At 33.7% G+C, this 15467-nt stretch overlaps 1 protein-coding gene across 3 annotated transcripts in view; it reads right to left on the bottom strand.

The window, feature by feature from the left end:
• Positions 1-15467, bottom strand: part of LOC115211091 (post-GPI attachment to proteins factor 3-like) — a 54654-nt gene that overhangs the window by 14929 nt on the left and 24258 nt on the right. For all 3 annotated transcript variants that reach the window (XM_029779981.2, XM_036502096.1, XM_036502097.1), the window contains exons 2-4: positions 11381-11675; positions 7295-7444; positions 3165-3227 (exon numbers count right to left, since the gene is read on the bottom strand). In XM_029779981.2, the coding sequence (XP_029635841.1) occupies positions 3165-3227; positions 7295-7444; positions 11381-11668 (501 nt within the window). In that variant the 5' untranslated portion in view covers positions 11669-11675. The remainder of the gene's footprint in view (positions 1-3164; positions 3228-7294; positions 7445-11380; positions 11676-15467) is intronic.

The raw sequence follows: 15467 nt of genomic DNA, 5'->3' as shown, positions 1-15467 counted from the left end.
AATGATCAAAACAGGTGCAAAGCTTAAATACAATAATATTCAGCATCTAATTTGAAGTAACAACAAAGGCCTTACTCAAAATATCAAGATTAATCTTGTAAGAATATAATGTCAGTAGGAAAGGATTGACTAAAAAATACATTAAAATTTCAAGCTGCCTTTCACCAAAAATTGTATGAGTTCCATCCAGATGCAGTTTGTGTGTTTGTCAATAGTAGGAATGTCAATAAGAAAAGCTCCAATGAAGAAAAGAAAATTACCCCAAAGACAGCTCAGAGGACACCAACAACACTATAAAAGGGAGCCAGCCTTTGTCTTCTGTTATAATTCCATTCACATGTTACTAAAGCTCAGTATCTTATTTATATAAAACAGAAAGCTGATAGCCTAAGTTGACCTGTATTAAACTCGGAACTTAAAGGGACATAACTGCAAGCATCGTGTCCAACATTCTGTTAATACACTGCTAAGATGAACTGATTAAGGACAGGACATGCCAATATGTAATGCAAAGAAGAAACAGTGAGAGAAAATAATAAAATGTAAAGAAAAATAATTTTAAAAAGATTTACAAAGGAACTGTGAAGACAAAGTTGATAGGAAAAGGAAATAAGAGATGATATAAGAATGATACAGCTGGAAGAAAGTAGCAATGGGACCACTTAATCAAAGTAAAGTATATGTACAAATATACTTATTTAGATACACAAAAGTATATCAATACAAAAGTACACAGAAATAAGAACTGAATGGAGGTAGGAGGAAAAAAATCAGTACCGGAAACAGGCATGTCAATAAAAATTATAGACTGTATAGGTATAGCTACATCTATATATATATACCAACAAACACATATACATGTGTATACAAGCATCTCGGCATACACACCATGTTTGCAGCACAAATAAGATTTGAAAAATGAATTAATAGAAAACAATTACTGCTTGATGTCACTAGTAATCTTATTGGGGCATATGGTTAAGCATGCTTTTAATGCTAAAAGATTAATTAGGCAATTTACCTCTACACACTAGACCTATTAAATATTCTCTCCTCTATCTATTTTAAATCTAAATTAGTATACAGCGTAAACAAACCTCACACATGCTTCATCCTGACTACTTTCATATCCCTTAGTATTCCCCAAAATTTTATGCTAGGCCTAATGCTCCACAATAAATTAACACTGGTATTTCTGTATATGGTTTTACAATATCCAACAAAAAACTACTCTAATAACACTTAGTGCTTTCTATTTGTACTTTTCTTTGCTCCATCTACAAAGCAACTTTTATAAGAGACCTTTTAACAATTTTTTTTATGTCTTTGGTCAGTAAGTGTTATTTCCTATTTGCTTCTAACAGGAAATCAAAGGAAATAATAATGAAATTATTGTATACAGTGCTCAGGTGCACCACAACTTGTCAAAAGTGCGTATAAAGCATATGCAGTAATGTACAAATATCTGGGAAGTGAACAGTGTATGAGTCAGATACATGCTTGCGTATTTATGGAGGGGGGAAAAATCAGGTGTAGTGTTGGCGAATCTCAGGAAGCATGGAAGTTTTGAAGGATGCAGTGCTCCGACAGCGCTAACAACTGATGCCGGCAGTCTGTTCCATGCTTCAGCAACTCTTAGCGTGAAAAAATGTTTCCAAATGTCATGGGAGCTGTGCTGTTTTCTGACTTTGTAAACATGTCCACCAGTGTTAGACAGGTGGAGTTTGAAAAGGTCCTCAGAGTTATTGTTTGTAAGATGGTTAATAATTTTATGGGTGTCTGCCAAGTCAGCTGCCAGACATCGGAGTTTCAATGTGTCCATGCCCAGGGAAGTACTGGAAACGACTATTATTCTTTTCAAACTTTGCTTTTGTGATCTGGACATCAATGTTTTGAAACTCACCTATTCTCCATTACATTTCAGACAGATTCGGTACAGAGTTGCTGAAGCAGAAATATTGTTATAGCAAATATTATGCTCAATACCACAGATTTGCTTGTCAGCTACTTGACCGTAACCACTTGAGCATGTCCCTTATTGGCTGATGATATGTGCACCTCTGACTATGAGCAGGAGTAGTGGGGAGCATCATAGCCATGTGTTGAAAGGGATTCTTTGGGATTTGAATAAATGTAACAAAAGCAAAGTTTGAAGAAAATATTAGCCATTTTTCATACTTTCTACAGGTAAGCAAATAGGAAAAAACAGTTGCTACCCAAGGACAAAAATCATGTTACACAGTGTAACGAAGATGCAGTTATTTGATCAACTGAACATGCCCTTGAATTAACATATCAATGGTTGAGCAGACAAAAATAATAATGACACTTATGAAAAACAAAATAATAATAATAATAATCCTTTCTACAATAGGCACAAGGCCTGGAATTTGACGCGGGGATGGTTGGTCACATCGACCCCACTACTTGACTGGTACTTAACTTATTGATCCTGAAAGGATGAAAGGCAAAGTCAACCTTAGTAGAATTAGAATGCAGAACATAAAGATGAACAAAATATTGCTAAGCATTTCGCCCAACATGCTAACGATTCTGCTAAATAATAATGTTGGAAGGGGGCTGGTGGACCTGGAAGGATGAAAGACAAAAGTTGACCTCAGCAGAAAACATTTTGTCTATTACATCAATGAATATCACTTACATCATCATCATATTTTTGTAATCAATGTAATGTTTCCTCCAAATGTAAGCAACACGAAATACAGGTCTGTCACACACTGAGAAAAAAGTGCATGACTTAATGCCAAGCTGTCAAAGTGCCATTCCAATACAATCAACCATACAAATTGCTCACCTTTCACATGGAATTAATTATGTGCAATGTGGTTCGAAATGGAGTAGTACAGAAACAATTGTAACTAATAATAAAGTTGTGCTATATCAATTCTTTGTCTTCTTATATATTCACACAGTCTAACAAAGGTGAGTAAGCTGAAACTTTAAGTCACTGTCAACCTTGTAAAAGCTGAATAAACACATACTTTATTAAAAAGAATTGAGTAATCCATGTTAAACTGATTTTATAAAGAACTTGATATAAAAACAAATATAATAGACATGTGTGTGTGTATTTATGATGGCAATAATCAGAATAACAATATAAAGAATTCCAAATGAAAATATCTTGTAAAGAAAATAAATACCTCTGTGAAAGCAGTATCTCTAGTGTGAAAAGCTAGAGACCAAAACCAAGCATGAGCAGAAATCTGGAAAATAAATAAAAATCAATAATGAAAATTTTGAAAAAGAAAAATTTACATAGGTGAAGCAGGTGAGGCTGTGTGGTAAGAAGTTTGCTTCTCAACCCAATGATTCCAGGTTCAGTCCCAGTGTCTCCTGCTCTAGCCTCAGGCCGACTAAAGCTTTGCGGGTGGATTTGACGGAAACTGAAAGAAGCCTCTCTCTGTGCGCGCGCGCATGCACATGTCTTTATGCCTGTGTTTGTTCCCCACCACCACTTGTTGGTGTGTTTATGTGCCCATAACTTAGTAGTTCAGAAAGAGACTGATAGAATAAGTACCAGACTTAATAAGAAAGTAAGTACTGGGGTCAATTAGCTTGACCAAAATTCCTCTCAAGGAATGACCACAGTCTAATGACTGAAACAAGAGGAAAATAAAACTGAATGCTTGGGTAGTAAAAAAAATTTAATACCACTGAAATGCATTTTATCTGTTTAATAATATTAGAAAAAATAAAATATTACAAATATAATAAATCAAAGATTATGAATACAATAAATCTATGGTTCATAAAAATATATTGAAATATATTTTAAATATTTTTACACACATACATATTTGTTTAACTATACTTCAAAAATTACTATTCAAACAGAAAACTACCAGCTCATATCACTCCTCATCCCCTAAATAAAAATGGTTTCCTATTATCACATTGTTTACATACCCTATTTCACCAATGTAAAATCTAATATAATAAGAGTCTTCCTAATTCTAATAGACAAGTGCATCCTTCATGAATGCTAACATAGAAAACTTCTCCACAGACACAACCATAAAATTATTAAAGCATAACAAACATGAAAAATATAATGCATACATTCACCAATAAAAGAGAAAATATATATTCACACAGAAACCCAAATATAAGGTGACAAGATAAATCCTTCAACACAGAAGCAATAATTTATAAAGCAGAGCTCAACCTAGAGGTAATACATAAACATTACCAATGTCCCCTTTAAGTAGACAGATAAGAATTACAATAAAAAAAATTGGCTAACCACATCATGTGAAAAATGAAAGAAAAAATTTCATAATACAGTGCCAAAGAAAGATCCAAATTCTACAAGATGGGAAGTAAATGGTGTGACCTGTGTACGGCAGAGAAGTAGAAAATGTATGAAAATGAGTAATATATATCATCAAATCATTTCAACATGGATCACAGCATGCATATTATATCTGAACATCATTTCAATGACCTGTGACATATAGCTACAACGCACATATCATATTACACTGAAGCATTGAGATATAGCTGAGCACTTAATATTCAAAAAGCAACATTAAAAGGTATGGATTTATACCACTTGGACTACTCTACCAAAACTAGTTGCTTTCAAATAAACTTTACATGAGAAAACTACCACAATAAACCCAAGGACTGAGTGAAGTGCATGCACTAGAAGATAGTCTTTTTTGACTGACTTAGGTGACATACTATCATACAGTTATGGGATTAAGATACAGAACTACTCTCTGACAACCAAGGCCTCTACGACACTTTAAAAGTGACTCCCAAGATCTTTAAGTGAAGATTAAATTCTATTAGTATAATAATGCTCTTCAAACCAAGCACAAATACAACATAAACAAATTTAGCGCTTCAATAAAGTATTAATCTTTCCATTCAAAAGTAGAAACCTATAAGAAGGATAAGAAACTGTACATTTAGCTACTTAACAATAACATCACTCAAAACTACATAAAAGCAAACACGAATATATAGTTGTAATGAAACAAAACACAGGAAATAAAACAAAACAAAACTAAAGACTAGACAATAGCTTGGAGGTTTTAGCTAAACTTTAGGCATTTATAACCATAAAGACCCATCAAGAAAGCTTTGCAGCTAATCTGAAGTGCAGATTAATCAAGCAAGCTAAATTTCCATGATAGGACCAATTAATAAGGAGATACCAAAAAGCATAAAATAAAATTAAGAAAGGCCACAAGCCTATACAAATGGATTAATAGTAATGCATCATTTTGCTGGTTCGAGACTATCGACAAAAAGCACACATACAGATTTTTGTCAGTTCAACACTGCCAATTTTTACCTCCTCCATATCCCAAATCTTACTAAGGTTGTACAAAGTACTACTAATGAATAAATATAAATGATATTGATATAATAATACATGCTAAGTAAAATTTTACTGCTTGAAAGAACAAGTTTCTTTGATGTAAGCATGGGGTTATACAGCTAGATATAGGCCATATTGTAGGATTATACATCTTAGATATACTTGCTAAGAAATTTATCATCATAGACTTTGCCCATTACAGGGACCATGGATTAGTCCTACCAAGAAGCATTAATTGCTACATTTTAGACAAATGACAGCATTATTAACAATTTTAGCACTTTCAGACTTAAAAGAACTACTACTAACTACTGTAAAACCTTAAAAGATAGTATATAAAAAAAGAGACAATTAAATGCTCAAATCAACCCCAACACCATGAATATAAAATCAAACTTTACACTTACTATAAAATCAAATATCACAAGAAATTTCTTAACTCTATAGACAAATATTTCCCTCCAGAGCACTTAGAAAACTTTTAAATAGATACCACCTTAAACTTAGCTATAGGCACCACACATTAAACTCAAACAAAGAACTTCAGAATAACAAGTTCAAATAGAAAATCTTAGAAAGATCCAAACCCTATAAAACTAGGAAAGGTGTAACCAGTACACAATAGAGAAAAGGAAAATCTTCAAAAAACTTCATAACCAAGAGCTCTTTTTAAAACCATATAAAATCTATTTGGAATAGCAAACACTTTGAAAATTACTCACCTATAAAACTGTCAAAAGCTTGTTTATTTTTATGTTTTTTTATTTATTATTAGTGTTGCTTAATACGTTTTGCTAAAATTGCTGTTTCTTTTCAGACATCATCAGAAAAGGGTAATTAAAATTCATGAAAATGACAGATTTATCAGACTTTCAAAGAGGTCAAATTGTTGGTTGCTCGTATGGCAAGTGCTAGCGTAACAAAAACAGCCAAAATATTTGGTGTATCAAGAAATATTGTTTTGAAAGTAATGGCAGCCTTTGAGAAAGAGTGAAAAATCTCCTCACCGGAAGAAAACCAAAACTTTCAGATAGGGACCGTCTGACTCTTATGCGATTTGTTAGAAAGGATCACAAAAGTACAGCTCCCAAAATTACTGCAGAGCTTAATGACCACCTTGAGAGCCAAGTTTACACAAAAACAGTTGGCTGGGAGATGCACAAAGACAGATTTCACGGGAGGGCTGCAATCAGAAAACCACTACTTCCAAAAACAGACATTGCAAAGCATTTAGAGCGGAATAAAAACCTACAGATTTGGTTCCTAGAGCAGTGGAAGAATGTTATTCTCTCAGACGAGTCATCCTTTACCTTATTTCCAACCACTGGCCGAATATACGTGTGGAGGCAGCCAAAAGAAGCATTTGACTCAGATTGCCTTCTTCCAACTGGAGGGGGATCTGTGATGATCTGGACAAGGGGCTATATCTTGGAAATCTGCCAGCCCAATGGTTTCCCTTCATAGCAAAATTAATAGTCAAGACCATTTAAGCATTTTATCTGATCAAATTCATCATATAGTTGCGGAACTGTTTCTAGGGGAAAATGCAATCTTTCAGGATGATAATGCACCAATTCACAAAGCTAAAGTGGTTACTGAATGGCACGGGAACATTCTAGTGAAGTTGAATATTTTATCTGGTCACCAGTCCCCAGATCTCAATATAATTGAGTATTTACGGTGCATCTTAGAAAAATAAGTAAGGAGTCGGTATCCTACACCATCATCACTACAAGAAATGGAGACTGTTTTAGCTTTGGAAACAATTCTAACTTTGTACGAGTCCATATCTCGTAGAACTGAAGCTGTAATTACTGCCAAAGACAGTCCTACCCCGTATATTGTAGGGTAGGTGTGAGAGGTTGGATCAGGCCAATTTGAACATAAAACAAGTAGAATATTTGGAATGGACATGACCAGTTAAAAGAATTCTGAACTTACCACAGCCATTGAATGCCACACATAGTACATTGGAGCAACAGATGGCACCCTGGCTCGGAATTTGAAAATCATCATATGTGTTAAAGCATTGAAGAGGGAAAATATCGCAGAAGCAGGTTCTTGAATACCAAAAAATCTAACAAATGGCCACTGTTAAAAAAGAAAAATATGAGAGAAAATATAACAAAATCCACTGACAAACTTTGAAGCCATAGGAATACAGAAACATTGTATTACTACTAAGCACACAGTCTCTTCATTTTAGAGCATACAAAATATACAATATTCAAATCATGCATTTATATTATACATTACACTATGCATCATATGAATTGACACTTTCATTACCATATTTCTGTCAAAATACAATGTTTCAATTAATTTTGAAAATAATTAAGAATTCAGTAAAATAACTGTCATTAGTAATGTGGTGTTTAGAACATAAATTAACAAAGAGGTTTTTATTTATATTAGTTTAAAGCAAGAAGCTTATAACATAAAAACAAGGGCAGTCTTGGGTAGGTTGGTATAATCCCCTTTTATACCAAAGCCATTTGCATTGCAAATGAAGGAGCCTCTACATGGCCTTTCAACCTGCTTGTAATAGCAATTTCTATCCATTAAAAAGAGAGAATACATTAGATATTGACAAACAAAAAAAGATGGTATGGTTACTGCATCTATGTATATATATATATATATATATATATATATATATATATATATATATCAGTGGTGAATGATGGTTGTTGTCATTGGGTGTACTGCCACAAAATGTTCATAAAATGACATAAAATGTTCGATAACCCCATCGTACAATTTTGTTACTAATCAGTATATAATCATTGAAAATTAAATGAAAAGTGCTTATTTCTGCAACTGTAAAAGCATTTAAGATCAACATTAATTAAATTTTAAATATAATGCCTAAGCACACATCTAAGAAAATCTCAAAATTCACTGAGCAAAATACACATGCACAACCTTTCACATCAAACCATTTTCAGTGACAAAACAACAAAACAGCTAATACTGCCCATACTTGTGATGTTTGGTGCGAGAATTCGACCTGAATTAAGCTTTGTTTCTGACTTCTAAAAGTGCATCATTAGTTTTGAAAACAAATTAAAATCAAAGTTATAAAATGATATTGTAAGAAAAAAAAATTATTGTAAAAAAATAATTAGTTTCAGTTTAGGAATTTTAAATTAATCTAAACACAACTTTTCACCACAAAAACGAACATGTGGCCATGCCATCAAAGGTGTCACACACCCTTTGTCATTAATTTTTTGCCATTCTCCTTTCCCCCCCCTCTCTCTCTCTCTCTCTGTGCGCGCATGCACACACATGCACGCTCATGTGCATGTATGTGTGTGTACACACACACTCTGTTTACTGTTGTTAAGCTTGCTTCTGCTTCAGTTGAATTTATTTTACAGTTGAATATACTAGATGGACACTTTGAGATCAGGATTCCATCATAACTGTAGAAGCTTGCAGTAGATGTTGCAATTCAGGTGTTGTAGTTTTTAGGGTGGTCAACCAGCTCACAGACTAAGTATCTCATAAGAATGTCAAATTCTTCATTTAGAGAGAAATGATTTTTTTGCTTATACATTCAAATGTTTAGTTTAGTTTTATAATTGAGAACTGAAGTAAACAAGATAACCTTGCTGTGGAAATATTCAGTCTTAGAAGTAATGAAATCAATAATGTTGAATTAAATATGTATTCATAAATAATATAGAGGTCATTAAGTGTACCTATCAAGACAAGCTTTGGACATTATTCAGGCAGTGGTAAAACATAAGCCCTACTATGGCCACATGGCTGGCTTATATTATTGCCTAGAAGTCAAAATGTTGACAGTGCATCCTTACCATCTTCTTGAAATTACTTTCTGCTAACTTACAGAAGTCTGGAGAGCTCAAAAATATGCAGGTCTTTTCCTATACAGATGTGAGCAATGAAGGGTTCCGAGGATAAACTTACAAGGTATGAAATTGACAGATTTGTCAGAATTTGCAGAGATATGCAGAGTATCTTTGCTAAATAACAAATGTGAAAAACTATACTTTCCTTTTATAGATCCATCAGTTGATAAAAATATAGAACCTTTAACCATGGTACAGATTTTAGCATAATAACACATCTTGTCTAGTCTTTAATTGTAAAGCCTCACATACAGTAAATTAACAGAATAAAATAAACTGAGATGATTTAATATCTTTATCCATCATTACCTAAACAACATTTTTAATTAAATATAAAATAGAATAAATTGTTATCATAGCAGCAACAACGTACAACTGTAGTTTCATGCTAAAATGCTTTGGAAAAAATTGCACAACAACCTATTTCTAACGGGTTAACTTTCTCACATTTGATCCATCTCATCTTCAGCCCACTTTAATCTATCATTCATTCCTGTACAATCTCATGCTTTTTTGCAGACAATGCACTATCAAATACTTCCATAATCACTGTTGTTTCTACCACAAGTAATCATCAATACCTTTGATACTACTGTTTCTAACTCTGTTCACATCAAGAACGCATAATAGGAAATTACACATACACGCATACTGAATCACTTTCTGCTCACTTCTTTTCCTTTGAGTTCACACTGTGCAATCAGCAATTTAATTAATATAAAGAATAGAATATAACAGCTAAAAAAAAACCTTAACCATCATTTGCAAGCACAAGTATGACTTGGTAATTTGTACATGCTTTCAATAATTGTTTTAGGTGCCTATACAATTGCAAGCAGACAGACACCTTCTTAGTGTCTAAAACACCTAACACAGACATTATAATACTTGCTAATTACTGCCCCGCTCTCTCTCGCTCTCTTTCTATTAATGTATTCTCTTCTTTTAAGATCTTTTTCTACCTCAATGCTAATAATTTTCTATTACCTCTATTTACTAATTTATAAAACTTTTTCAACTCTGCACTGCAGTTTTTAAACCAACTTAAACCATATGACTGCAAAAATCTACAAGAACCTTGTCTGGTTTAGTTTATACTAAAGCATTATGAATTTTTTTTTCTAAATAAGATGACTATTCCTTTCTTAATTTACAGATAGATGGTCAAAATTTTTATGCTTATCGTCTAAAAGAAATTAACAAGTTGATTAATAGTACCAGCTCATAGATCATGAATTCAAATCCTCTGCAGATATTTTGTTATGTCTTGGAGACAGAACATTTTTAATCTATTTTTTTAAATCTTTCTCCAACTAACAAGTAGAGTATTGAAATATTTTGTTCACCTACCAGTTGGGAACAGGTACCAGTAAATTTTCTAAGTTTATCTACAAAAAAGACTGACATCTTAAAAGCAAAATTAAGTATTATACACTGTTTATGTTCATAATGGAGAAGCCTAAACTAGATTTCTGTGTTGGAAAAAAGGTCAGTTATGAACACATTCTTCCAGCATAAAGATATCCATATGTCTACCTGGTATAGGGCTACTTTAGGACAAAGTTCACTGATAGATTTTGTAATTGTATCTGAGCTGGACATTTGTGTAAAGAGAGGGGGTGGAGCTATTAACTGATCACCACAGTGTCGCTTGGGAAACCAAGAGGAAAATTTCATGACTATTACTTCTAATAGGACCCTATAGAGGAGGTATCTGTGGGCCCAATAGTATGAAGTGATAATGAATTAATATTGTTTTAACAATCAAAATATATCTATTGCACTTACGATTACAAGATCGTGGTTTCACTTCCTAGACTGGGTGATGCATTGTGTTCTTGAGCAAAACACATCATCTCGCATTGCTCTGCAATCACTTTGACACCTGCCATGTGGTACATCATGCACCTGTTCAGGCAATGTTGTGTTGATGGAGGGAGTGAGCTAATGTACAGCACATACATTTGATCATTATAAACAAATCATTTGTGCAGGTCATTCAACAGGAGAATTCATCAATATCTACAAATGTTTACCAATATTTTGTATGTATTTTAAAAAAAAGTATGGAAGGAAGAAATACTGAATACAAAAACATTCATGAAAGAATTTATGATTAATTAAAAAAAAAAACATTTTATCTACTTACCTTTCCATAGAACTGTGGTATTTGTTGGCTGTCTTTTTGATAAGCATCAACAGTATACCACATACAAGTATACTTGCATTCATCTTCACAATGCCAACCTGTTATTTTCAAACTAAGTGGTTGGCGACTGGCAAAGACTTTCATATTAGTGCAGTTTTTATGAAGACAACCACTAAGGCACCGCTGGAATATCCAGGAAGAATCTCCCTTAGAACAAGTTACCAATGTAACTTTTTCATGGAGAAAGAGAAAAGTGACCAGAAATATGCATGAAAAATTGCACTTCATGATCAAGCTGCAATGAAAAAGTGAACTGCATTAACAAATGTACAAGATTAAAATACATGTGTAAATACAATTTTGTTTTGTCGTAACAGCTGTTACCACAAGTTTACCCATTATTATCTTTGCTAATATGTTTATTTATGGAATTTGACATATTCTCAGCATGTATGACTGGCCTGTTGTGATATTTATGAGGCAAAAAAATAATAAAAATTTATTATTTGAACATAATTAACAGAGACCTAAACATTAACTTGTTAACCTTAGAATTATTCATACATTCACATACAAAAAAAATTCATATATCTAGAACATACCTAGACACACTCTAGAACACCCTACTACAACATCATCCTAAAACAGTATCCCTCTTATCTAATTGCAGTAATTGCCACTTCAATAACTTCATTAATCCCAGACACTATTCCTCAGAGCTTAAAAAATTTTTCCAAGTTTTTACTGCTCTCTTCCCCTTTACATTATAATTAGGTGGTTTCAGGTTGAATACCACTGCTGTGGAAACTTGGGCAAGTATCTGTCATCCTAACCTCAAGCAAGCTTTGCAAGTGAAATTTGGTAGACAGAAATTATATGGTAACTGGTTAGAGATGCAGTTCTTGATCTTAAGTGGTAGACTAAATCTGCTTTTCACTTTAACACCACCACCCAACCCTTATGTGCCTTTACCACTGTACAACACTCTATTGCAAGCATTCAGGTCAGGTCTCCACTCTTAAAATACTATTCTTCCTTCCTTCCACCAATCTCAGAGGCTTCAAAAAGTATAATGGATAGTGGCCATTTTTCTCTGGTCATACAATAAAATTACTAAAAAAAAGGACAAAAATTGCTTTAGGCTTCTGGTCAGGAGTTCCCTTGCTTCTAGCCATACCCAATATGAACTCCCTACTTGTTCATGCCATCAATGCCATATTTGTCCCTCCATGTCCCTCCAAAACCACAATTCCACTAGTTACTAAGTCTATGCTCAACATGACTGACCATATCAACTGTGTCTTCAACAATTTAGACAGGGAGTGATGTACTGAATGACATATGCAAAATATTTCAATACTCTACTTGTTAGTTGGAGAAAGATTTAAAAAAAAAACACTGGCAATTGTTCACAACTCTCAAAAAGGGGAGATAATTTCAAGAGAGAAAGATAACGGCTACAAACAGGTTTCAGTCAGTTTAGACTTGATTAATAAAATATAGTTTTCTATGTAGTCTTGGTATTTGAGCAAGATTGTAAAAGAAAAGATGCTGTTATTACATACCCTGCTTTTCAATATGAGTACAGACTTAAAGGCTCTATGGTAATTTTTTTACACTACCACCATAATCAACATCTCACCAATAGCAACAAACCATTGGTTGCTTACACTTACTAGAAACAATAACCAAATCTCCTTCAACATACAACCTGCTGTTTTATTGAAAGGCTTGCAAAGTCCTGGATATACAAAAGACGGGATAGACACATCGGGAACATCTTTGATCATAGGTCTGCTTGAACAGGGTCAACCAAGGGTTAACAAGAACAACTGTACAGTATGCAAACTTTATAACACTGCACATAGATAAGATAAAGTATAATCTGGATGCTGTTTACATCAGTATCTTTGATCTCTGTAAAGATGGCCAGGATGTCCTTAACCCCTTAACATTCAGATTACTCTCCCAAATTTAATGCTTATTTATTGATATTTTCAAAGTATAATTTATAGAGAATTCATTTAGAAACTAAGAACAACTACCATACCATAAAAATACAACAAAGTTGATAACATTGCAGTGCAATGAGAAAAAAAGAGAACAGAAATAAATAACACTACTGTTTTTCTATCTGCAACATCTGACAGGTTTACTAGTGTTGGGAGGTACAAAATAATTGTTACAATTTGCAATATTTCAGTGAAGAGGAATGTATTTTACAAAATAAAAACAAAAAAAAAGAGAAAGAAAGAAACAGCAATGCAACACCAAGTGCTTCAATTGGTCACACAGCACAAGGTTCGATGCAACCTGCTCCTGCTAAAGCAAGCTAATATGCTTGTGGCATTACCACGGGCAAGGCTAAAGCATTGGAAAAGCCAAGCACCTTCACAGGCATCACCTAACACCCCTGTAAGGTAAACTGTCAACAATGACATGAACTTCACCTTTAATGGTTCAGCCCCTCCAAATATGCCACAGGCTAGAAAAGATAGTTCACTGATACGTCCTAATACTTCGGGGTTTTGTTCCATTCAGCTATGGAAGCAGTGATCCTCCCAACTTAGCATTACGTCCTAGCTTTGAGAATTCGATAAGGTAACTATTACATTTTTAGAATGTCATTGTAGGGTTGATGCGAGACCAGATTTGATTAGATATGGCCAGTTTAAATGCTAAGGGCTTAAACTTGTCACTGTAACTCACTCAGCCACTCCAGTGACTGTCTCTCAGTTTGTGATGTTCTCAAACACCATAGCTCAACTGATACTAGCAAAAGTATTTTATCTGCAGCCTGTAGTTGTATCTGGTCTCTCAAACCCTCTACTTTTTCACCTTTTCACTTGAACAGTAACTACCTTTTATAATGATTAAGACTTTCATTCTTTCTCCCTTTCCTCTTATATCCATAGCTCCCACTCCTTTCATTCATCTTAAACTCTACTCAGATTACCCCTTTTGCATTTCCCCCTCACTCTTGGTGTGAGTTGTTCTTTGTCATCTGCTCTCTTTACTTAACATTCTCCCTCTCTTTCTCACTTTAACACTACTTTCTTCTGCAGAACTTGGACCATTGGCTCTTTTGACTGTCAATCACCAATTTTGTCTTCCTTCCATCAGTTTGGACTTCTGTGTAGGGCACATCACTTTGTACCCCAGGTTTCTGTCAGGGATATAAAATGAGTAAATGACAACCACTTCTTCTGCTTCCCCACTTCACATGCTCCTCAATCCTTCATTTAAATTTCATCACCATTTACTAGCTTACAACCACTTTTGTCTCTATTTGATGAAGGATAAGAGCCTGAAGCTGTCCTTCCTCCCGACAGCAATTGAACTTTTAGAAATCTGTTATGAATTCTTACCAAAGCAGACCATCTTCAGTTTACTCAATAGCAGATGTGTGAGCAAAATTGCAAATAAGCCAACAAGGAAACATCAGTGCAATCTTTCCATATGTTAGAAATAGCAGGCAAACCTCCCTCAAATCACACAATATAGTCTTTAAAAAAATGAAGGCCATATTGAATATATCAAAATATGGCCAAAACATGGCCTTTGATCATAGGATAGCTCACTCTTGAGTTAAACAGGAGCTAAACAATACCTAAATTACTAATGTATCTTTTCAAACAATCTTTATTATATTTTGATACAAATGATCAGGCCATACTATTTTGTTTTCTAAAATGAAGTTGTATATGTCAACATATTTACTTTTTAGTACCTGTTGTTTGAAAATATTTATTTATTCTTTCATTTCTCACCATACATTTCCTAACATTTTTTATTGATTTTATCCCTCCCTCTGCCTGTTGAATTAATTTTATGAATAATTATAATAATCCCCAGTGGATAATAACAGACAAACAATATAGGTAAGTTCATCTTTATCTCTCTAACATTTTATTCTGCTTGAACACGTACTTTTTTTCCACCTACTCCACTTCAATTTTATTCAAGTGCATCTCACTTTCAAAACAACCAAAACCAATTATTATTATTATAACAACATGCTAGTTGAACCATTATTTAAGAATATCCCCTCCTATTTAAGAATATCCATCTTAAATCTTTTCTCTCC

The sequence above is a fragment of the Octopus sinensis genome, linkage group LG4 (genome assembly GCF_006345805.1).
Source record: "Octopus sinensis linkage group LG4, ASM634580v1, whole genome shotgun sequence".
Classification (NCBI taxonomy): domain Eukaryota; kingdom Metazoa; phylum Mollusca; class Cephalopoda; order Octopoda; family Octopodidae; genus Octopus; species Octopus sinensis.
Note: the sequence above shows the minus strand (reverse complement) of the source record. Positions and strands in the feature narration are given on the sequence as shown.